This window comes from Crinia signifera, chromosome 3, assembly GCF_055691185.1.
Source record: "Crinia signifera chromosome 3, ASM5569118v1, whole genome shotgun sequence".
Lineage (NCBI taxonomy): Eukaryota > Metazoa > Chordata > Amphibia > Anura > Myobatrachidae > Crinia > Crinia signifera.
The window spans coordinates 31,768,363-31,794,390 of NC_139219.1; the positions used below are offsets into that span (position 1 = coordinate 31,768,363).

Here is a 26,028-nt window from a genome sequence, read left to right on the forward strand (position 1 = left end):
AATCAAGAGATGTGATATTTCAAGAAACAGCATCACCCACAAAAGCAAAAGAGCAAGAAAAGCAAGCACTAGTAGAGGTATGTGAAATAGAAAGCATACCTGCAACAGAAAATACTGAAGAAGGAAGCGAACCAACTAAAAGAGCTTCTGTGAGAAGAAACAAGGGCATACCAGCCAGAAGATATGAGGAAGAATATGCGAATATTGCTTTCAGTGAACCTCAGAGTATTCAAGAAGCGAAAGCGTGCAGTGATTGGGCGAAATGGAAATCTGCAATAGACACAGAGTTATCAGCACTGAGAGAGAACGATACTTGGACCATAGTAAATAGGCCAAGCAACCGCAAGACAGTCAAGAACAAGTGGGTCTTCTGCAAGAAGTTAAATTCAGACGGAGAAGTTGCCCGTTACAAAGCCCGTCTTGTTGCTAAGGGATACACACAGAGATCCGGAATTGACTATGGGGAGATATACTCACCTGTTGCGAGGTATAACACTCTCAGATTAGTAATTGCAGTCGCCACTTTACAAGACTTACTGCTATACCAATTAGACTTCGATTCAGCGTTTCTAAATGGAGAACTACTTGAAGAGATCTATATGGAATCACCAGATCATTATGATGAGAATGAACTTCAGACAGAGAAAGTGTGTCTTCTGAAGAAATCCATATATGGCCTAAAGCAGAGTGGTCGTTGCTGGTACATAAAATTGGACACAGTACTGCTTGAAATGAATTTTATTAGATCAGAGACTGACCACTGCCTTTATCACAAAACTCTGGGAGAAAAGTTGTTCATCATAGCAGTCTATGTGGATGATATACTTATAGCAGGTCACGAAGATCACATCACAAGTGTAAGAGATCAACTGAAACAGAGATTCAAGTTGAAAGACTTAGGTCCAGCCAATCATCTGTTGGGCATGAGGATTGTTCAAAACTTGCAAAAGGGAACAGTCACAGTCGACCAACAAACGTACATCGAGGCAACAATCTTGAAGTATGGAATGGCAGACTCCAAGTCAGTGAATACACCAATTGACAAAAGCATCAAGATTACAAAAGGTATGTCACCAACCACACAAGAAGAAATAGAGGAAATGCAAGATGTTCCTTACAAGAACGTGGTTGGAAGTCTTATGTATGCAAGTATTGGAACTCGTCCAGACATCACTCATGCAGTCAGTCGGGTGAGCCAATTTGCAATAAATCCTGGAAGACAACACTGGATCGCAGTGAAGAGGATTCTGAGATACCTAAAAGGTACAAGTTCCTTGAAATTAAAATTCGCCAAGACAAGCAATTCAAATTTGAAAGTCTTCTGCGATGCTGACTGGGGAGCAGATGAAGATGATCGTCGTTCCCACACCGGTTACCTGTTCACACTGGCCGGAGCAGCAGTTAGTTGGGCGAGTAGAAAACAACCGACCGTTGCTCTCTCAACAACCGAGGCCGAATACATGGCTCTTACAGAGACATCAAAAGAAGCACTCTGGATCAAAGAGACTTTGTGTGAGTTAGGTCTACTTTATGTAGAAGAGACTATCAGTATCGCATGTGATAACAGGGGAGCAATAGATCTTTCCTGTACTACCAAGCACCATGGAAGGTCAAAGCACATCGCGATAAGACATCACTTCATCAGAGAACTAGTGGAGAACAAGTCCATCGATGTTGAATACATTGCAAGTGAACAGAATGTCGCTGACATGCTTACTAAAGGACTGTCGGGAAACTTGCTTACTAAGTTCGTGAAGGACTGTGGACTTGTCTAAGTTCAAAAATGTTGATTTGAAGTTTTTGATGTTCTGAATGTTTTTTTCTCTCTAACCATATTTTCGGTTACAGGTATTACAAAAGGACAAAGCATTGTATTGAGTTCTTTTATGTAGCCGAAGACAGCCTTAAGCGAGGGGGAGTGTTAGATTGCAGCGATCAGCGCCTGTCTCCGCATACACTGCTTAGTGTAAGACTTACAGTCTTCCTTTTCCCCCTTGCAGCCAACGTAGTTAAGCGTCACCCTGAGTGACAGGTCGCTTAAGCGAATAGCAGGGCAGAGACCCCTGACCCTGCTGGCAGCGTTACTCTTTCCTGTGAGGAAGTCCCCGCGTTAGAGTGTGCCTCAGATCGTGTGTGACTCCGTCCATGCTGTTTGTAGCTCCACGTGCACCGGAGCGCATAGGAGCAAGCCCCCGCTGTAAACCCGTTACCAGCGTGACCTTTTGCACAGGGAGATCAGTCATCATTGGCAGCAGCGAGACTGGGAGAGATACCGCAGCGTAAACCAGCAGACTGTCATTTACCCTGCACGCGCCAAAACGCTACAGCTAAGTAACAACCAGAGACTGTCGTTACCAAATGTACAAGTTGTATTACTGCTTGAAGTTAACACATGAAGTACTGTTGTAACCTACAAGCCTGCCACTTGAATAAACCCTTCAAACTGGTTATATCTTCTAAGTGTGAGGTCTAACAACCACACTGCACGTACTTATATACACTCTGCCAATAGGGGCTGATTCGCGTTCAGTATATGGCTGTAGTTATGGGCAGCCTCTGAAGTTTAATTTACTTCCTCATGCTAATGTGAGAATTTCGCCGAGACCACCATTATTTCTATATTTACTTGCACCAGCCCCAGTATATGAGCAAGAGATCTGCCAGAAATTGGCTTCCCTCCACCGTTTGCAAGACTTTGATGTGAATATTCATATTTCCGGTGCAAGATGTACTAAACAATGTGATACATACCCACCACTTAATGCATTGATACTAATTAGTATCACTGAGTAGATCTCTTTCGATAAAGCTGGTCTTTGCAATCAGTGCTGGACACAATACTTACGGGATTCAGCCCTGGGAGCAAGCAGAGGGCCAAGGGACTGTGGGGGGTGCTGGGAGGGATCTGATCGGACCACCCTTAAGACTTGATCACAGGGCACATTTGTTCTGAAAATGAGCAAAACCATGCTGCACTGCAGAAGGGGTAGATGTAACAGGTGCAGAGTGAGTTAGATTGCGGGGGGGGGGGGTGTTCAAACTGAAATCTAAACGGCTGTGTAAAAATAAAGCTGTCAGTATTTACTCGGCACAGAAACAAAAAAAATCCACCTAATTCTAATTCTCTCTGCACAGGTTACATCTGCCCCACCTGCAGTGCATCATGCATTTGCCCATTTTGTTGACAAATTTCTCCTGCGATCAGGTATGAATTATAGGCTCTTAGAGCACAATGCATTGCAAGAAGGAGCACATAGGCTTCTATAGGGTGACACCAAAGTTGGCCTTGCCCTCCGCACTGCAGCCTGGTACATATTGGAATTGTGGCCAGATCCCTAAAAAGGCATTTGCCGACACCAGCACCCCCCGCAGGGTCCTGTCGTGCATGATCTTGCAGGGTGCACAGATCCAGGGCTGCCTGGGAGGCCCAGGACTGATAAAGTAGGCAGGGCCTCAGTTGCGGCTCCTGATTGGCTGCTAGTCTGCATGCTCCAGTTGGCTTGCAACTGGCGCCAATTTCAAGATGTCGTTTGAGCTTTCTCCATGGCTGCCTGCCCATGTGCCTGGCACCAATCCAGGGATGGAGCCCCTCGCAGCCTGGGCCTGGAGTCCTGCCAGTGCCCCCAGAGGGCAAGACTGAGATTTCTCCATCGCTTTTTTATTCTCCGTGTTCCGTGTGATTTCTGTTACCGTCAGAAGCTTCTTCGATGCACAGATTTTTCTGGCACTTGTGCTGCCTCTTCGCTAATTATTTCTGCAGCCGTCGCAATGTTCCTGCCGAATTTCTAGTGGTCAGAGGCTTTGTGCAAGGCACCAACAGCCTGAAGGCAGCCTCACTAATAATGCATGAGGACTGGACACGAGTGCTGCATCACATGTATTGCTTTTGCCACCTGTCACATGGTATTTGTCAGATAGCAGAGCCAGGTTAAAAATAAAAAGCAGAGGCACATGTATACCTGCTTTATTTGGCATTATTTAAGCATGGCAGGGGGGCTGCAGCATTGCTATATATTATGTATGACTGGAGCGTTTGCGAGGTTTGCAGAGATTTTCAGAGGACGCGTCTGTCTTTTTGAAGCAGGATTTTATTCTATTGTATGCTAGAAAGGCGGCTTCTCTGTGCTTACATCACTCCTGTCATTCTTACTGAACCAATACCAGACGTTCCCGCCTTTTTCTCAGTAGGAAATAATCGGCCTGAATACCGATGGTGGGGGATCTGGCCATACGCATATATGCGCAGTGTTCTCTGGTGAGCCCTGACCGATTAACATCCAGCACGCAGGGTATTAATCGCTGGGTGGTAGCGGCGCACAGGGCTGCAAATCGCTATCGCGATGGTCCCTACACACTGAGCGATGTAGGAGCATTTACTAAGCGATCTAGTGCTGCGTGTGTAGGGACCATAAGGCATTATTGCAGTTTATAGGTTTGGTCGCTGTTTGTTTTGAATAAATATATTAATTTCCGTATAACAGCCGTAGGCGCCGGCCTTTTCTCAGCACCGGTTGCCGCCCCGTCACGTCCTCCAGTAGCTGAAGCAGTGTGTGCAGGAATCAGGATGTGTACTTAGAACACACTGGCAGCGCTCTGCTCTGTTTGTCTTATGTAACGTGTTACCTGAAATTCAGGTTTCACTCTCAGGAATGGAACTCGAGCCGTTGTGACAAATAAACGCAAACGCCGAACCATAGTTCTCAATACCAACATATCTGTAGTCTAGTGCTAACACTTCTTAGTCTTCTCCCACGGACACTCTCTTTGGAGAGACCGGACCAGCTCCCGGGTCCCATCCTCTCCCCTCAGCCCATGGTCACGGACCTGCCCTCCCTGAGATTTGTTGCATTTCTCAGGGGAGACCGTGATGTTGTAAATCAGGCGGGTAAGTGCCCACCCCAACCCTGCTGCTGCCTCTTGGGCCTTGTAAAAGTTGGCAAGTAGGCCCAAACAGGCTGGACAGTACCGTAAGCCATAGACCGGCAGATGGTGAGATGCCAGCGGCCTTGGGAACATGTGAAACTTAGAATTACATGACATAATGCCACTCAGTGTTTTTAATGCCCCTGTAGTGGGTACAACCTCTATGAAATGATACTTGGGGAAGGTGGCACTAAGTTGTCAAATATTAGACCTGGGCAACCTGTGGCGCTCCAGCTGTTATGAAACTACACATCCCAGCATGTCCTGCTACAGTTTTGGTAGTCCCTTACAGCAAAACTGTGGCAGGGCATCATGGGAATTGTAGCTTCACAACAGCTGGAGCGCCACAGATGCCAAGACCTGAATTATACAGCACCTATAAATGTGTTCTCCTATAATGTGTGGGGTCGGACATGTAACAGTGGGGGTAAAAACTGATGTTACCTACGGGGTCTCCTGGCATTTCTGCACCGCGCCTCTAACCCTGGTGCATGATTTATCAGGTTGCTATGCGCTAGCTTGCATAGCAACCCCATTGATTGGCAGCAGTTGACTGCCCTCGTGTTATGTAAAGGAGGAGAGAAGTTGAATAGTTTAGCTATATACTCAATTACATTCTTGCTTCATGAACACAGCGCCGGCGCTTGGGAAGTCTTGTATGAAGCTCATTAATTGTGACCTTGGAATTAGCAGAACATGGCAGCGAGGAGGTGAGAGCGATGCCCGTGGCAAGGACATGATTAGTGCCAATGCAGGGAGAAGCCAAGTGCTGAACGTTCTCCGGACCCCCCCGGCCTGCTCATAAGCGTGGGCACTAATTAAACTAACAGCAACTCTCCGCTCCACCTTCTCGTATTAAACGGCACGCCGTGCCTCGTTAGGGGGTGGGGGGTGGGTCGGGGGTTGAATTCGGCCTGGATTGCTTTTTATTTGTGGTTTTTAACCAGTTATAGTGAATACATGAACTCTCCACTAAGGCTGCGTCGTTATTTACGTAGCAGAATCTGAAATTAACATGGCGGGCAGAGGTATTAGCCCATGAGAACGCCCAGCGTTGGTGATTCCCCGATAACGCGGGGGGGCGGGCAGCAGACGTCAGGGGGTGTCAGCTGCCCGCCTACTTCCTGCATAACACAGACACTACAGAGGTGTCTCAGATCTGCGAGCGCTTCCAAAATCTTTTGCTGGTCGGTGACCATCGGATTATTTTGTCCCTACACACAAGGCTGCAAATGGACTATTATGCAAATCAACCATTCACTTGCCTATGGGGGATCGCGGGGGGGGGGGGTCTGGTGGACTCGCAAGGCTGCAAAATTCGCAGCCTTTGCGAGTGAACCAGAATAACCTCCTAAATTCTTTAGCGCAAGGAAATCCGCGTTGGTAATTCTAATGTATTTTTTTTTTTTATATTCGTTGGTTTTCACAGGATACAGTTAAGTCGATCCTATGAAGTTCGACAATGATAAAGTCGACAACCATAAGGTCGACACATCTATTGGGTAGACAACCAATAGTAGGTCGACAGCTATTTTAGGTGGACATGTGCAAGATCGACAACGTACATAGGTCGACATCTCAATCACCGGCGATAGCAACATATCGACAACGCTTTACCTCTATATCAACTGAAGCGGCACACCAATAGGTGGAGCTCTTATAGGTCGACAGCCAATAGCGTCGACCCCTACTACATCGACGGCTCATAGGTCCACGTCTTCAACAGTTTATAAGTCGGCAGGCATCAGGGTCGATCGCAAATAGGTCGACCATAAAAACGTTGACCTTATGCTATTGTCGCTATCAGTCTACTGTCGATCTTCATTAATGTCTATTGGCCATTCTGCGATAAAATACTTCTACATTTTTAATCGCTGTCCGTACTCAAGTTGACTGACAGGAGTCTGGGGTTTGTGGGTGGTGACCGCCTGTTTTCTGGGAGTGTCTGGGAAAATGCAGGCGTGTCCAGGTGTTTGAAGGGAGGGTGTGTGACATCAGCACCTGCCCCAATCAGCCTGATTCTATCGCAACCGCCGAGTAAGTCCCGGGCGACGCATAGACTGCAAAGACTCAGAAAATCAATCGATGTATCGTATGCAATACCATTGACTTCTCCAAGATCCGCCAAATCGTTGCGGCAGCTGTGGCCATCTCTGGATCCAATCCAATGGATCTCACATCGGATCGGATCCAGAGACAAAACCCATACGATATGGAACTTTTCACATGATTTATCATGTAGGCACCTTAAGTAATTATGCTCAGCCAATCAGCTCAAATGTGGATCGAGAGCCAGTCAATCAACAGAGCCCTTAAATTGGGACTGTCCTATTGTGAATGGGGCAATTACTGTAATAAATGGCTGCAACAAAGTTGGAGCTTAGTGACAACTGTGTGGAGTTTGTATATTCTCCCCGTGCTTTCTCCGGTTTCCTCCTTCTCTCCAAATATACTGACGAAATTGAACCCTAGGGTGTACGTGTACATGGGGTCAGACTAGATGAGTTCTGATCTGCCCTCGTGTTCTATGCATCTGTGTTTACATGCCAGTTACATTGTATCGCCTGTGTTGTATCAATAGCCTACCGGCAGGCGAGCTTTTCTTTATCTCCGCTTATCGACTTATTTATCCCATGAAGAAGAAAACATGATGCCCGGCTGTTCTCAGGCCGTATTTGCGCGCGCTAAAAAATAAATATCCGATCGTCTAGAAGAGTGTTGACTTTTTGGCCAGGGAATGTACAGAGAGAATAATGCAGGCGTGGCGCGTATTTACCGAGTATACGTGACTGCTAACAATACAAACATTGATTAAGAAGGACAGAGAAGGTGCCTGCAGAGCTGTTGGCTCTATGGGCCTTATTCTAGTTCACTCTTTCTGACAAAATCCTTCTTAGATGGACAAAACCATGTGCACTGCAGGGGGGCAGATGTAAAATGTGCAGAGAGAATTAGATTTGGGTGAGTTATTTTGTTTCTGTGCAGGGTAAATACTGGCTGCTTTATTTTTACACTGCAATATAGATCTCACTTTGTAGTAAAACCCCACCCAAATCTAACTCTCTGCACAAGTTACATCTGCCTCACCTGCAGTGCACATGGTTTTGTCCATCTAAGAAGGATATGTGAGCTGGCACACTCAGCATCACACAGAATCTGTGCTTGAAAATAAACCAGCGCTTATGCTGAAATGTATTTAGGGGGCCATTCAGGTTCCTACTTACCGTGAGCGATGTTTTGTGCTTGGTGCGAGCGGCCATGGCGAATTGATTATTTGTTGGCCGCTTGCACACAGCAGTGCGGTTGGGGGGGGGGGGGGCGTGCTAGGGCACCCATGGGAACGCCCAGTGCTTCCTGTTCATTCCCATGAAATTGCTGGGCGTTCCCATGGACATTCGCCCATGAAGTGGGAGCAGGTAGCTGTACACCCGCTTCCTGTACAGGGAGCCCGAAGATCGAAGACACCGGAGAATGTCTTAGATCTGCGACCGCTGTACAAACCAGTCGATGGTTGGCGACCATCGAAAGATTTAGCCCCCACGTGCAAGCTGCGAATGGATGTTTTTACGCAAAGCGGGCAGTGGGAGGACTTTCGTGTGGGTGGAGTTTAGTTGGTTTGCTAAGCTGTGAAATTCGCAGCTTTGCGAGTCAACCTGAATGACCTCCATAGTCTGGCGGAAGCCCCTCGCCTCAGGGACAATTGTTCTTGGGGCTCCAAGAGCATGGCGGTGTGACCCTAATGTTGACTTTAAGAAAGCGCAATCAAAGCCACCATTGCTTTTTATTGGTTATTCTGCTGACACTTCCCCTTGGGAGGATGATGTCACTTACATCCCACAGCGGCATGGTCTGTACAGTGACATCATGGCCTTGCCCACTCCATAAGAATCAAAATCAAAATTTTGCTAAGGGGCCCATGAAGTTCAAGTTATTTCCCTGCCTAATCTACCCCTAGGGCTAACCGTCCAGTCCCACAGCCTAACATCAATGTTGGCATTTCACATGTCAACATTCTGAGGTCGACATAATGACGGTCACCGTTTTAACAATGTCGACATCAACACTGACATTGCGACATCAACACTGTTGACATTGTGGTGTCCATATTGTGAATGTAATTGGCGATCTATGACTACATTGTAACAGTATACTGTGCGTGTGTTTTGTGTGTACTGTGACTGGTGTGAATTACCGCTATGATACTTTCCCTAGAATCCTACCAGGCGCATATGCTGCTATTATGGAGAACATAGCAATGTATGTGTCAGATTATACTAGGAGCACACAGTACCCGGGACAGGCCAGGTTATTGCCGGGGTAAATGCTACACTCGCAGAACAGGTGTCCTGTAAAGAGATGTGTTTTTTTGTTTTTTTTTTAGTGGATATTTTGAGGATCTCTCACAGCAATGCTCCCCCAATTTCTGATTTCATCCCTGTAGAACGCAAGAAGGGTGTGTATGGGAATATAGATTGTAAGCTTCTGTGTTTAGGTGCTGAAGTGAAAGCCATGATTATGTAACAGTAGTAGGCTGACGACAATGGTTCATGGTTGATGTAACCCCATCATTTGCTGACCAGTGTTTGTTTTGCTGGGTTTGTTTATGCATAGCTGCAGGTACACTAGCTACAGTACATTACGTCCACAGTGTCTGTGCGTTTCTCTGCCCCGTGGCATGGCGCCACGTGGGAATGACAATACAGTCCTTTCTGTCATAATAAATTGCTCTGCAGACAGGAAGGCATACTTGTGATCCCATAACACAGGGGCTACACGTGTGTGTGGTTATATAAACAGGTGAAGGTCACCTGACCCTCTGGTTCTACAGCGTGTGTTTATATTTTATGCTTGTTTGTCATGTACAAGTGCGTTAATGAAAGGGCAGTAGAGGCGTTACCGTATATAGGAAAGCAGCTGTAAAAAAATAGTTGTCTCTGATTAATGAGAGCGGTAGTATATGTGCCTGGGTTACACCAAGAGAGCGGTACTATATGTGCCTGGTTACACCAGGAGAGAGCGGTAGTATATGTGCCTGGGTTACACTGGGAGAGAGCAGTAGTATATGTACCTGGGTTACACCGGGAGAGAGCAGTAGTATATGTGCCTGGGTTACACCAGGAGAGAGCGGTAGTATATGTGCCTGGGTTACACAGGAGAGAGCGGTACTATATGTGCCTGAGTTACACCAGGAGAGAGCAGTAGTATATGTGCCTGAGTTACACCAGGAGAGAGCAGTAGTATATGTACCTGGGTTACACCGGGAGAGAGCAGTAGTATATGTGCCTGGGTTACATCGGGAGAGAGCAGTAGTATACGTGCCTGGGTTACACAGGGAGAGAGCAGTAGTATATGTGCCTGGGGTACACCAGGAGAGAGCAGTAGTATATGTGCCTGGGTTACACCGGGAGAGAGCAGTAGTACATGTGCCTGGGTTACATCGGGAGAGAGCAGTAGTACATGTGCCTGGGTTATACCAGGAGAGAGCAGTAGTATATGTGCCTGGGTTACACCGGGAGAGAGCGGTAGTATATGTGCCTGGGTTACACCAGGAGAGAGCAGTAGTATATGTGCCTGGCTTACAGCGGGAGAGAGCGGTAGTATATGTGCCTGGGTTACATCGGGAGAGAGCAGTAGTATATGTGCCTGGGTTACAGCGGGAGAGAGCGGTAGTATATGTGCCTGGGTTACAGCGGGAGAGAGCGGTAGTATATGTGCCTGGGTTACACCGGGAGAGAGCAGTAGTATATGTGCCTGGGTTACATCGGGAGAGAGCAGTAGTATATGTGCCTGGGTTACACCGGGAGAGAGCAGTAGTATATGTGCCTGGGTTACAGCAGGAGAGAGCGGTAATATATGTGCCTGGGTTACAGCGGGAGAGAGCGGTAATATATGTGCCTGGGTTACAGCGGGAGAGAGCGGTAGTATATGGTCCTGGGTTACAGCAGGAGAGAGCGGTAATATATGTGCCTGGGTTACACTGGGAGAGAGCAGTAGTATATGGTCCTGGGTTACAGCAGGAGAGAGCGGTAATATATGTGCCTGGGTTACACCGGGAGAGAGCAGTAGTATATGTGCCTGGGTTACATCGGGAGAGAGCAGTAGTATATGTGCCTGGGTTACACCGGGAGAGAGCAGTAGTATATGTGCCTGGGTTACAGCAGGAGAGAGCGGTAATATATGTGCCTGGGTTACAGCGGGAGAGAGCGGTAATATATGTGCCTGGGTTACAGCGGGAGAGAGCGGTAGTATATGGTCCTGGGTTACAGCAGGAGAGAGCGGTAATATATGTGCCTGGGTTACACTGGGAGAGAGCAGTAGTATATGTGTCTGGGTTACACTGGGAGAGAGCAGTAGTATATGTGCCTTGGGTATATGCTCTTGCATACACACCTATTCAGTCATCAGCTGAAGTCCAGAAGGGGCGGTAGTCTTGGGCTTGGTGTGTTGTGAAGACCTTGATGTGCTGCCTGTGGATTTGTCAGTATATTGAAAAGGCTTTACTTTCCCGGAGAGAGCACCCAGGGACTTATTACCAGTAAGGAGGAGTGCGAACCAACATTAGCATGTTTATGTTTATAAGTCCATTTAAGCCCCGCTTCATAGTGTAATACCGTTTATTTAAAACAGGTGGACAATACTAACAGCAAATCTCCTAAAATGAAGGTAGAACCATACCTCCCAACTGTCACGATTTTAGAGGGACAGTCCCGATTTTCGGGTCCTGTCCCGCTGTCCCACCCGCGGCAGGCATTGTTCCGCTGCGGGGGGTGGCAGTTGGGAGACCCCCCAATCTAGTAGAATAGACGCTGTGCGCATGCGCACAGCGTCTATTCTCGTATGAAAATGAGGTTGCGGCTAATTAGCATAAGCCGCGCCCTCATTTGCATATGCACCGCCCCCTTTTCGGACGCTATAGTGTCCCTATTTCTTCAGGTCAAAAGTTGGGAGGTATGTAGAACCCATACCGAGGTGTTCCTCCGGTGTGGGCTGGCTACCACAAGATATATTTTAAATAACCACTGGCACAAACTGCAGGCACTTGTAGTTCACTCACGGGACCTCTCACTTCTCCAAGAGCACGATGTGAATTCCGGAACCCGGCGCCTCAGCGTCTTTGAGCGAGAGCAGCCACACAGCTCGATCTCCAGCGGCACACAGTGCGTCACACAGGCCACGCCCCAACGCGTTTTGTCATAGGACTTCGTCAGTGGGGACCCCCGGTATAGTTTACCTGGTACTTGTTTCCTAGCACGGCGCCCACGATTTTCATTCGTATGGCATCTTATGCATTGTATCGCATTGCATGCCATATAGCTGCATGCGATACGATGCGATGCGATTTTAAATTGTATAAGCACCCTAATGGGTGTTTTCTATGTTAAATGGCCCCCCTATACGATTTTTTATTGTATAAGCACCCTAATGGGTGCTTACAATGTTAAAAGCACCCTCACGCCACCCCCAAAATCAACTCCACGCCGACGTGGATAGCGGGGGTATGAAAAGGTCGGAGGACGCATACTGCCGCCGCTCGCCACGCTTCGGGTTGGCGTGGATAGTGGGGGTGGCTTGAGGGTGCTTTTAACATTGTAAGCACCCATTAGGGTGCTTATACAATTAATAATCTTATAGGGGGGCCTTTGAACATTGAAAGCACCCATTAGGGTGCTTATACAATTTAAAATCGTATACCATCGAATTGTATGCCTTTGTATACAATGGTATACGATTTTAAATTGTATAACATCGGGTGCCATCGCGTCGCATCACATCGCATACCATTGTAAGGCTTATGGTATACGTTGTGATGGGCGCCGTGCTAGGAAACAAGTACCGTTTTCCTTTTATCCCATATCAGGGGAAATAAAGCATTGTGTCACTGAGCTGTAAGGGCACCAACAGATTCTGTGTGTCTATATTGTTCACTGTACACTTCATAGACAATCTGGTTCCTTTATTTAAATGTACAGCGTCTTTCCCTGTGGTGCCGTGAAACTTCCCAGTTGGGACTCCGTCGGCAGCGCTGTTGTTCTAAGTTCCTCATTTCTGTTGGGTAAATAAAATCCCCTGCACCTGTTAGGATTACATCATCTCTTCCCGAGCACTTTGCTGCACCACAAGCCCTGCACAGAGTCCTCCCATTGTGTTGTGTGCACACAGAGGGCTGATGTCATTGTGTACTCTTGTATCGTTGCCATAGTGTCGGGGCAGGTGGAGAGCCTGAGGTTGATGTCACCGTGAAACAAATAATAATAATAATAAAAAAAAGGTGCACGCACATGAGGTAATTTTTTTTTGACCAGTGTTCTGTATCTATGACACACAGATGATGCATTATGCAAATGTTATATACCATTTTTGCATGTAGGGTGAGTGGCACTATCTTCACACTGCATTTTAAAGTTGTCCTACTGTAGGTTCCGTTCCTCAGTCACAATCCCCTAGTTGCCACACTTAATTCTACTTTCCTACTTCAGCCGCTATGTGGTTTGAATTCAATTCAGTTCAAACCTTATTGGGTACTTGTGTAGTTTCACGGCGGCACTGCCCGCAGATCGCATCGTATGCAAATCGCATTCGATTTGCATATGATTTGCATGCGATGCAATTTAGCACACCCCCACTATCCACGTCAGCTCAAAGCGTGGCGAGTGGACGTGGTACGCATCCTCCCTACCTGTTCATACCCCCACTTTCCACGTCGGTGTGGAGTTGACTTTATAAAGTGTGGCGAGCCCAAAGCGTGGCTAGCGCAGCGGAAAACGAGCCCGAATCGTGGCAAGCGGATGCGGAATACACGTCAAGTAATACACGTAATACACGTCAAGTAATCTGCGTCCCCTCACAGGGCTCGCCACGCTTCGGGCTCGTTTTCGGCGTCCGCTCGCCACACTTCGGGCTGATGTGGATAGTGGGGGTGTGCTTAATTGCATCGCATGCAAATCGTATGCGGGCAGTGCCGCTGTGAAACTACACAAGTACCCTTTATTGTCATTAATTACGACATAAGCATAAATTGTCAGCTAAATGAATCATATGGGTTGCCGGAACTTCATATAAAATCTGATAATCAATCATGAAAACGAATGAGCTCTTCATGGCACTGTAACTAATAAATAGTCCTAATGCACCTTTTAGTACCTAGAATCTCCCTTAATTCATCTGGGGGTCGAGCTTTAGCCATGCCGACTCTATTATTTATTTATAGTTTCTTATATAGCGCAGCATATTCCGCTGCGCTTTACAATTGGAAACAACAGTGCTTAAACAAACTGGGTAGAAACAAACCGACATAGAGGTAGGAGGGCCCTGCTCGCAAGCTTACAATCTATAGGACTCTATGGAACTCACTTCCCCGCACAGTTCAGGAGGCCCCATTTCTAGAATCCTTCAAAAACAGACTCAAGACTTTCCTGTTTACTGAAGCATTTCTGTAATTCCTAGTATAGTATAGTTTATGATAAGCTGTTCTGTACTTCATTGTTCCTGTACGGTATTATATTTATACCATCTGTTAAGCACCTTGAGTCCTATTGGAGAAACAGCGATATAAATACAATTATTATTTTAGAGGTGGTGGTGGTGGGAACCAAATCATTTCTATGGCTTTGTTTGTGTTGTCTGCGCACTCTGGAGGAAGTCACTCTCTGGGTTCAATCCCTATTCATGACAATTGCTGTTAGTTCATTACAGACATGGCACCTAACGCAGAGTCAGTAATAGTTTATGGGATAGTTAGGATTCGCTAAACTACTAGGCTATAGGGAGGCCACCCAGCACATGGCAATGCCGCCCTGCAATCATTGCAGTTTCAGGGCTTCGGCACATGTGCAGAAAAGCGGAAATCACCTTATAGCAGAAACCTCTACATCAGGCCCATGGTTATGGAATGAGGTACTTGGTGCCTTGTGCCTCAGGAATGTTGTTTAGTTCCAATGCTGTTAAATTACTTAGAATAATTGTCCCAAATTACAGCTCAAATGTAAGGGTTTACCTTTTTACAAATGGGGATCTGGATGGTCAGTCAGTCGACATTATGAAAAGGTTGACATGCAGCAAATCCGCTAGTATCGTTTATTTGTATAGCGCAGACGAGACAAAGAAAGCCATTATCTGATTGGTTGATGCACCATATTACACTTTTATTAAATAATCCCATCCAGCGCACCAAAAAGACAAAGAAAGCCATTATCTGATTGGTTGATGCACCATATTACACTTTTATTAAATAATCCCATCCAGCGCACCAAAACCTTTTTGTCCCTTTGAGAGAGGTAGAATGTGTAACAGCAGCACAGTGGTTAGCATTGTCGCCTTACAGCACTGGGGTCATGTGTTTGACTTCACATAGGGCCATATCTGTGGGGCGTTTGGATGTTCCCAGTCTTAAATACTTTAAATTATTCCGTTCCATCTCACACCGTAAAAACATGGCGGCACGGGGGTCCAAGCCCACCATCCAGTAACTGTTCCTCATCTGCATGTATGTAAAGGGCTTTGAGTGCTGTTTGGAGGAAGTTGCTGTTAAGACAAAGATTTATAATTAGTAATTATGCAGAAATGTTTCTCCTTTATTCAGCTAATAAAATATGTATTTGCATTATTCATTTGTTTGCACTCCAAGAACAAACAATCGTTTACCTATTCAGAAAGTGCCTTTTAGGGGCGCGGCGTAGATCATTGTGTCAGCAGCTCTTCCTCATCTATAGAGGATGACGCCCTCATTGTAAACAGTAGGTCATCCCGTCACGCCAGCATTTATCAGTGCCATTATCCATTGCAGCCGTTGTAATATTCATATTGACATTTGCATGTCACTCTTACAGCTGTAAGTCGCAACAGACATGGAGAACCTGGTCCTGGTTCATTTCTGGTTCCTTTGTTTATTGCAGGGCTGGGCAACACCGGCCCTCCAGATGTTGCTGAACTACATATCCCAGCATTCCTTGCATCAGTTTCAGCATGGCCACTTAGCAAAACTAATGCAAAGCATCCTGGGATGTGTAGTTCATCAACATCTGGAGGGCCGGTGTTGCCCAGCCCTGGTTTATTGGGAAGGTCATTATATAATGATTCACATTTACCTTAACTTAACTCTATATTACCCCTTAAATAAATCACACAGACACCTTATACTAAAATAAAGACACGGACAACAACTGCATAAGTTAAAAGGTCATGGGTATTTATTAAATGGTATGACCCTATTATAAAGGGATGGCCAGGAAAGCGCTTGGAGACCAGCTCAGTTCAAAAAGTGTTAGGACTCACCAGCCGTCCTGTGAAAGGGGGGCAATACCGCACAGCGACCACCTTTACCTCAAAAGGACCGCTGGTCGAGAGCGCCTTCCCGCCAATTTCCAGACTCAAAGAGGAAGCAGCATCACCTGACTCCTCTTTATATACCCCTGCCTAAGGTACCACAACCTTGTCTACCTGATTGGCTACTCTATCAATCCATCACCTAGGTCTCTATGGGTAATGACTACACTCACAACTTTATTGAGACAATCACAAAATTCACAGGCTCTTAAATGCCCTCGTGCCTATACAGCCCTCGCTTAATCAAGTCGACCTTCCCATTGTTGACCTAATGATTGTGTCAGCCTTCAGACCCTTTCACCATGCAGGAGGGGAAAGCCAGGTCAGCGAATCAAGGGGCGTGACCATGCAATGGGTGGCACCTGATTGCATCCTAATGGTCCCGCTCCCCTGCTATTCAGTGTCAGGTTCCTGGTATTGTAAAGTGTGTGTGTGTGTGGGGGGGGGGGGGGGGGGGGCAGGATTACTATACTCCTCCCTGGACCATCCAGTTTCAAGTCTGGCTGCTGGCTGGTCGAGACGGCCTACGGCCACCTCTCGGAGACAATCCTACTCTTCTGGGGGCCAGAAGTGGCATACGATTTGTGACAGATCCAGGAGAGTAGGCAAGGATGGGGTAAATGACTGCTTTTCGGGCGATAAGTTCCCAGTCTCTGAGAGATGCTTGTCTAGGATTCTTCTTTGCTTGTCTGAGGCACACAAAGCATAATCACCTATAAATGCCAGATTCCAGGGCTAAATCTTACCTAGGGAAGCTATTAGCTGCTGTATTTTGGATATCCCCATATGTATCAAACTGGAGTTTATCTAGGGTGGTACAGCACCAGTATGCCATATCATTATGTATTATCATCCGATAATGGGACATTTTTCGGTCAAAAAAATGGGGCTATAATTGGATACCAATTGGGCTAAAATTGCTATATTAGCCCATTTTGTGTGTGTGTGTGGGGGGGGGATTCTGGGCAAGAAACAAACATTGATGGCTTGTGAAATGACATCATAATGACATCACTAGTATGCATATGGTACAGCCATGTAATTCACGATCCACTGGTTATGGACAGAATCTTGGAAGCAATCAGTAGAACCAATCCAAATATCACAGACCACTGGGCTTAGATCCGTAGCCGATGGAAACGGTCAGTGAGCAAACCGTAATAGAGGCTCTGTACTCCCTGGGGTTCAATTTCAGTTCAATTTCAGATGGAATGTTTTAGAAGGTGCTATATAAAGAAGTAGATTTTGATTGGTTGCCCTTAGCAACATCCCATCTGAAATAGAACTGCCATCTTGGTAAATACCCCTCTGTGTCTTTCACATGTTTTCCCAACATTTGCTTGATTACTATCCTTGTAGACTTCTACCTGTGGCGAGCGCAGCTGCAACCGCAACCATATGCAAATTAGGTATCCCATACACCCGATTACCGCTGACATAGATCTCACAGAGGGCGAGATGTTCTAACATCCGCTGCCCTGTATCGCCCCCCTTCGCCGGCCACTGCATTCTTAATAATCGCATATGCTCTAACGATGCAATTATCAACACAAGGGATGGATCCCTCACACAGTGATGCGGTAAGAAGCCCATAGGCTTCTGGAGGGAATCGCCAGCTTTCGCTGGCGATCCCTCCGCAGCGCTGACACTGCGGAGGGGCAACAGAGAATACAGAAATGCGGTAAAAACCACGATAACAGGGTTTTTACCGCATTTCTGCTTAAGAGAATCCCGCCCTTAGTCCGTCTTTGGGCGTGTTACGGGAGTGTCGCTGAAGCGCTGGTGGACTCATACACAAAGCACTCTCATTGGAGGCCGTACTCTGATGAAGCACTTAGTGGTGTTTTACAGAAAGTTGCAGACTGGCAAAGGTTGCAGCGGTGGATCCATCGCTGCGTACGACTTTGAATCAGCCCCCATGTCATTAAACGCTTATTTATTTGCAACAATCTTTTACTATGCAGCATAAAAATAAAAAAAACTGATGAGACTTTTATAATACATCAGAAATGGCTTCCCATCAGGTATAACGTAAGCAACAAGGAAAAGCATTACCAGAGCGTGCATGACAGCGACTAGTCGTCATTGTCCCCTATTTACACCTGTCGCTGACCACCTGCACCTACTGTGATACGCTCTCTGGGCACATAGGCACCTCTGGTCTGAGCCTCAGAGCTGACAATCCATTACAGTCGTCTGCTATTGGGCCATGTCTGCCTGTTCTACACTTATCTCTGCTCAGGCCGCACATGTTATGAATTCCTTCATGTAAGATTAATTGTTTTAATTATTTATTACCAGCAGCATCTGTCATTTGGTGTAACCGTCTCCTGATCATACGCATAGTGCTTCAGCAGCAAACCATGTGGTGATCCGTGGTACTACAAGTACCAATGGTGTCACATAAATGGGATTCATGAGGAGATTGTATTGCAAAGACAGGCAACAGTTTTCTGTTTGGACAGACCCCGCGGGTCTGGCATGCAGTCAGATTGTCCACATTCATAGAGCAGTCAAACATGTCTACAGTGGCGTAACTACAGATTTTGCACCCCCCTGACAAAAAACTTTCTGGCAACCCCCTTTCCCCCTCCCCATAGTACAAACTTATTTTCATGGGATCCCCCACAATGGGTCCGCAGACCCGTCAGGGGGCGCTGTCACTTTCTATCTTCATAATATTGAAAATTTCCCTCACAAAATGTCCGGCTCTTCCTCTAGCATCCTTAATAACTTTCTCCTCTGAGGTGGCGGCCATTTTGGGATGGACATCTCTCTAATGATGCTGCTACCCAGGCCGGGGGAGACACTCAAAGGACCCGCAAGTTCCTATCTGCTTAGATTACTATTGTGCATCATTGCTTGTTCTATGTGTGTGATGTATTTTGTAGCCAGCTTGACATATGCCACTTCTGTTGTATTGCTGTTGGCAGGGCCGCCATCAGGGGGAACTCTCAGGACTCCAGTCCCGGGCCCAGACAGAAAGGGGGCCCAGGACTGGAGTCCATCAAGTATAACTTGTCTTAAGCAAAGTTGGCATTGCCCTTGAAGTAATGTAGAGGCAGAGTAGTTCCGTCAGTGTTGCAGTTACCGGAGATTTTACCAGGCATGCTGGAGGTTTGAGAGAGGGCCTTGTCTCTTCTGTCAGTCTCGGGCCCTGCAGTTTCCAGGGCAGTCTTGGCTGGCAGCCTTTAGGGTTCTGGTAGGCTGCATTGGCACTGTTTAATGTTGGCAAGGTAAAGGTAATTCTCTGGTAATTTCTACTCGGTCTCCACCCCCCCCCCATCTCTGTGCCCCCAGTTCAGCCCACAAACTGTAACTGACTTTTTGGTTGTTTATGGGTTTTTGATAATCAGTAAATTTGACTTTTTTGCTTTGTTTTTGTTTTATATAAAATGGGTTTATGGAACCGTAACTCCTCTGCTGCACGTAAATGGCACTGATGCCCCTTCTAGTTTAAAGGGTCTCACCCCAGGTGCCCTCATAACTTGTCTAATAGAGAGCCGCAGCTAGCACAGTGGGTACGTTCTCAGCCCTGAGCATATTAATATGAGCGGCGATGATTTTTGTGCTGAATCCCAGCTGACTGCGGCTTGTCCCGTACGCTGTCATATGTCACTGTGGATTACATTTCAAAGCAATGGATGAGCGAAAACGAAAAACCTCAGCCCTCATAATGTAAATCAGGAAAACGTGACTGTTTCCAAGGCTTGGGGGCACAGAGAGGGCATCCGGAGGGTAAATCATAGAAGGCTCAGGAAAGGTGGTTTAGGGGGGAGATATATGAAATGGAGAGAGGTAAAGTATCAGCCAATCAGATCTTAGCTGCCATGCTATAGGCTGGGGTCTTTTTTAGGAGCTGATTGGTTGGTTTATCACTCTCCAACCATTGATGCATATGCCCTTTAGACACAATTGTAGTACATATGAGAGTTCTCCTGTAAGGTGTATTTTGCTGATAATAAATCCGTTCTTCCCTTCCAGGTGGGCTCAGCAGCTTCAAACAGAACCACGAGAACCTGTGCGACAATTCCCTCCAGCTGCAAGACTGCCCGGACGGAGGCGGGGCCTCAGCGGTGACCATTACACTACCTCAGTCCGTCCCCAGCACCCCGGACATCGAGAACGCAGAACTGACCCCTATCCTACCCTTCCTTTTCCTGGGAAATGAACATGACGCCCAGGACTTGGACAAAATGCAAAGGATGAACGTAGGATATATTGTCAATGTAACCACCCACCTCCCCCTCTACCACTACGAGAAAGGGATCTTTAACTACAAACGTCTACCAGCAACAGACAGCAACAAGCAGAATCTCAGGCAGTATTTCGAAGAGGCGTTTGAGTTTATAGGTAAATGTCTGTTGCGCCCATGTGATAATAATCGCGTATGTTCGTACATATAAATATGGCTCGGCTCATCATTGCTGCGATAAGGGCCCATTTGGCACAGCAAGTCACACCTACGGTGCAGAATGGTAATGCTGTGCCATGCACTGCTCAATGCCTTTCTCTGAACCGCATGAGCGTGGCTATATCTGTATGGTATTAGGGGCGGATTGTACCACATCGCAGAAGCGATGCTTGGTACATCCCACTATATGAAAGTTTTTGATTGGCCATTGATATGTCCATTCTTCGACCACCCAGGGTATACACAGAACAAGCTAAAGCAGGAGGAAAATATAATTTCTGGGCAGCCAGCTACCATTTTGTCACATTTTAAAATAATTTGCTGGGCCGAGCTTTTTATTTTTGATGGTCCCAGTCCGTCTCAGAAAGAAGTGATTACAGTCTCCACTTCTGGACACTCAAAAATGGCCGCCGGAGGCTTTTGTAGACACCACCATGGCAAACATGAGACCCGTGCTTACAAAGCAGCAGACAGACCTCAATGCATCATATCTTTTACTCTGCTAATTCATACAACAGGGCTCAGGCTATTGAAAACCTTTTGTTTAGAGAAGAGATTTGAAGCTAAATTTAATCAAATAATATAAACCGTATGTAAAACATTATGGGTGGAATGTACTAAAGCAGGAGTGGCCAACCGGTCAGAGGTAAAGAGCCAAAAAATATCGGTAGTCAAGCTAAAGAGCCGGCATCATGTGTGTGCAAAAAAGGGGTGTAGTCTATTTTGACCCCTTGGGTGGGTGTGATACAAATATGCCTCCAATAGTGCAGTGCCATATATACATATGCCCCCAATAGTGCCAGATACACATATGCCCCCCCACGGTGCCGGGTATGTCCCCACGGTGCCAGAATACTGGTATGCCCACACAGTGCCACAAACTGCTATGCCCCCACAGTGCAAAATTCCTCACCATTGCTGCTGCTGCCAGGCGGGGAGAGGACAGTCTGACATCCCCCTGCAGACCTGTCATGTCATCGAGGGGAGGAGAGCACAGCACAGGACACCACGCGTCTCCTTCCCCCCTCACTTCCCTTTGACTGGGCCGTCCACTAATCAAAGCTCGCGGGCCGGCTCCTGATTGGCTGCCGGCCCGCGAGCTCTTATTGGCGGGCGGCCCAGTCACAAGGATGCACAGTAAGGGGTAGGAGAGATGTGCAAATATGGATTCAGGGAACCGGCAGCGGGGAGTTGAACGGGGACGGGCGGCGGGCAGCAGTGGGAGCAGGAGCCGCATCTTACAAGGGGGAGAGCCGCGGGTTGGCCCTGCCCATCTCCGCTGGGCAGGGTATCGCCACCCTCTTGGTGGCGATACCCTATACAAGCCTATGGGCTTCTATTGCCCCCCCCCCCCCCCCGATGTTCGCCGTCCGCGCGACCCCCCCTCCCGTCCTCTATCGATTTCCTCCTCCCCCAGCAGGTGTCACAGCCGGGAGGACATCCGGCTGCACGGGAGGAGGAGACGCAGGGGGACACTGACAGCTGCCGGGATGTGACAGAGACCCCCGCACACCACATTACAGGTATCGCGGGGGTCTCCGTCACCGCAACCCGATGCTAGCCGCATATGTTAGTACATATGCGGTAGCATCGCGGCGGCTGGCAGGCGAAGGGCGGAGATGTATATTAATACATCCCGCCCTGTAAGTTTGATGTTAGTCTCCCTTTTAAATAATTTACTGTAGTAATATATCCCTCAAACTTAAATCACAATTAAAAATATTTTAAAATAAATAGTACAAATTGTAATATTGTAGACCACTTGGCAATCATGTTCCTTCCAGCTGATTGACCTATATTTATATCAGAGGCTGCAGAGAGAAATCATTTGTATGAGCACAATAGAGAAGTCTCTGGGAACTTAGTGGGGGCGCCATGTTCTCAGGGACCTTTGCACAGATCTGGACTCTGCTCTATTTTTTTTAAATGGCTGCACATGACTAGGTATGTCACAGTTTACTAGTGAATCGTTAGACTGATTGCTGGTAAATACAGTCACCAGACACTAGTGAATTGAAAGACTGCTCATTTATGAATTCGTTCATTGGTTCTTAAAATGGCTTCCTCTGCTGCATGGTAATGACTTGCTCCGTAATACCACTGAATCCTCAAACATGAATAAATATTGGTTTACGTCATGCTGAATGTTGATGATGCGCTTTAGTGATGTAATTTGTTACTAGAGAATAAAGAGACTTTATAATTATGAATTGGTTCAGTCAACAAAATGGCTGCCATGATGCACATTGGTGAAGTCACCGGCTAGTGAATTGATAGGCTGAATGCTCATGAATATTGTATGAAACCATAAATTGACTGACTCCACTGGGTATGCATAGCCATAATGTGCTTCAATGATAATGCTGTATGCTCTGTTACATTGGACCTCTGAGCAATATGGTGCCTGCATTGTAAATGGCAAACGGTACACTGTAACTGACTGTGGTTTTGTTTTTTTCCCAGAGGAAGCCCACCAATGCGGGAAAAGCCTTCTCATCCATTGTCAGGCAGGTGTCTCGCGCTCGGCCACCATAGTCATTGCCTACCTAATGAAGCACACGAGGATGACTATGACAGACGCCTACAAGTTTGTTAAAGGAAAGCGACCAATTATATCTCCAAATTTAAACTTCATGGGCCAGTTACTGGAGTTTGAGGAAGACTTAAACAACGGGGTAACGCCACGGATTCTTACACCAAAGTTAATTGGGGTGGAGACTGTGGTCTAGTAAAACATTTATGAATATTTGGAAAAACAAAAATTCTACAAAAATTTCCATTGACTGGATGAGAATTTGAGAGTGAAAGGGTAAAAAAATTTCTATTTTTACAGATGTCTCTGTAGACTTTTCACTTGGCAAAAAAAAAGTGTCCAAGGCTAAAAAAATCATGATCACCAATGGTCTGTGCGGGATCATAGACTGAAGAATGAGGTGCCAGGAATCCATCTGCAGTATAAACATGCAAATGTGGGACGGAAACAGGAAATACAAAAAAGAGAAAAAATAAAATCTGCCATAATCAAAACATATTAAAAGGTGAAAAAAACAACTGTTAATTCTGGGTGTGTTATGTTATATTTTTATATTTGGGCTGATACCGTTTCATCAACAAGGAACTTGACCATTACTTGCCCTCAGTGGCTTATTGTGCAATAATTTTTGTTTTGAGTGTGAGAATTGTTAGGGCTGACTGAATGTTCTGTGGTGTGCTCCTCACAGAAACGCAGCGGAGATCTCTACATTGTGGGCTGAATCAATACTCAATTCAGCAAGACCGCTTTGTGTTTTGCCGCTCGCAGATGCCACTGGTGTCTTGTGAAATGAGAGGCTGAATCCAGCACACAAAATGGCCGCCTCCACTGTGTGTGTGGGTGTGTGTGAGGCAGCGGTGAAATGCGCCAGCACTAAGATAAACAAAAGCAATTATTATATATATTTTTTTTGTTTGTTTCTTTTCTTTGTTTTCATTTTAATCTGGTTTACGGTGCCATAAACCTTGTTAAATATGTATATCAGAATGTAAAAAAAAAATTAATAATAAGAGGTTTTATTTTAACTATTTTTTGCACAAAAATATAGGCGTGTTCCTGTTGTCTGTGTAAATTGTAAATTTGACTATAAAACTTGCAAAAACTTATTTGGACCTTGAGCACGCCTCACTTATTTCTCTATCTCTTATATTGTAATAGTTGGCATGCCTGGCTTTGCCTGGCATCTCTACTTAAATACATTGGTTTCAACAGTCAGAAACTTGATGGTGGGTCGGGGGTGGTTGTTTTAAACCAGCCACAAATGTTCTCATGGTCTGTGTAACATACTGAATATATGGCCAAGTACTAAGGAACATGATACTATACCAAGCCTGGATGCTAGGGGAATTGCTAAATTTGAGGTAAGTCCCAGCATGACCTGCTAGGCTAAGGCTACTAGTTATAGTAGTTGAATAGACTCATATTGTGAAAAGTCACCTAGCTCTTTCTTCCCACACCTACAAACAATACCAGTGCTGTTACACAGTGATCTCTTGTTAGATCCCAAGGTAGGAAAGTGGAACTTCCAGATTCCATCTACACATACAGTAATACGAAGCACTGTGGTCTAACCAGCTCCAGTGATGTCATCAAGCTGTTTGATGTAGAATTTCCCCCACTGAGTTGTCACCTACAGTAGTCTAAGACCAGCACACTCAACATGATGTCACCTAGTCTGAAACCAGAACACTCAACAAATTGTTACCTAGTCTGAGACCAATACACCCAATGTCTTGTCACCTAGTTCGAGACCAGTACACCTAATATCTTGCCACCTAGTCTGTGAGCAGCACACTCAATGTCTGGTCAAGTAGTCTAATAACCAGCACCCCCAATATGCTGTCACCTAGTCTGAGACCAGCACAAGCAACAAGTTCTACCTAGTCTGAGACCAGTGCAACCAATGTCTTGTCATCTAGTCTGTAACCAGTAAACCCAATGTCTTGTAATCTAGTTTGATACCAGTACACCCAATGTGTTGTCACCAAGGGGGTGGTTCAGTAAGGCTTGCTAAGCAGCACACAAACGTTGCATAGCGAGCCCATAAACGCCACCCACCGCTCGCCCCCCCCCCCCGCCACTGAATCCCCTCGGTACCATGCGAGGGGATGTACGCGAACACATGCTCTCGCATGCAGCTGAAGGGGAGATAATTCATTCGATGGTCGAGAAGGTAGACTGACCTATATTTCCGAAGTCCGAAGAAGACAGTTTCGGGCACTGATGTCATGTGGACAGGGTGAACGCCCAGCATTTTCATGGGGGCGCCCATAAAATGATGGGCATTCCCCTCCAGCCATGCCCTACCGTGTGAACGCCTCTGTGGCGATCATACTGCATGCACAGAACCCCTACCATCGGAAAGGGTTCAAATTCGACCCCTTCTGAGCCTTACAGAATCACTCCCTAAGTCTGAGACCAGTACACCCAATGTCTTGTTACCTAGTCTGAGGCCAGTACCACCAATGTCTTGTCTTCTAGTCTGTGACCAGCATACTCAATGTATTGTCACCTGGTTGGGGGAACCCCCAGCGATGCATTTGGTGATTTTTAGAAAACACTTTGTTGGTCAATTTACAAAGGAATATGAAGTAAACACAGGTAATGTTACTCCTGGCTGCAGTAATGGGTTTTCTACTGACACAGGTGAGAATGCTCTCAGAAGGATGAAGTGAAGTGGGCACCTCTGAGGATCACTGACGTTGGACAAGATTACAGTCTGGCAGTTCCTTATATATTATTAGCCATGCACAATAGTTTGGTAGAAGACAGACAGGAACAGGTCCTCTATAAAAAATAGGGACAGCAGAAGGGACTCTTATAAGTATAAGATATT

General features: G+C 46.4%; 1 protein-coding gene across 2 annotated transcripts in view; it reads left to right on the plus strand.

Annotated features, from left to right (window-relative positions):
* The window catches only part of DUSP10 (dual specificity phosphatase 10), a 45,409-nt gene extending 21,099 nt beyond the window's left edge, over positions 1–24,310 (plus strand). For both annotated transcript variants that reach the window (XM_083175599.1, XM_083175600.1), the window contains exons 3-4: positions 20,230–20,598; positions 23,123–24,310. In XM_083175599.1, the coding sequence (XP_083031725.1) occupies positions 20,230–20,598; positions 23,123–23,388 (635 nt within the window). In that variant the 3' untranslated portion in view covers positions 23,389–24,310. The remainder of the gene's footprint in view (positions 1–20,229; positions 20,599–23,122) is intronic.
* The last annotated feature ends 1,718 nt before the right edge of the window (positions 24,311–26,028 follow it).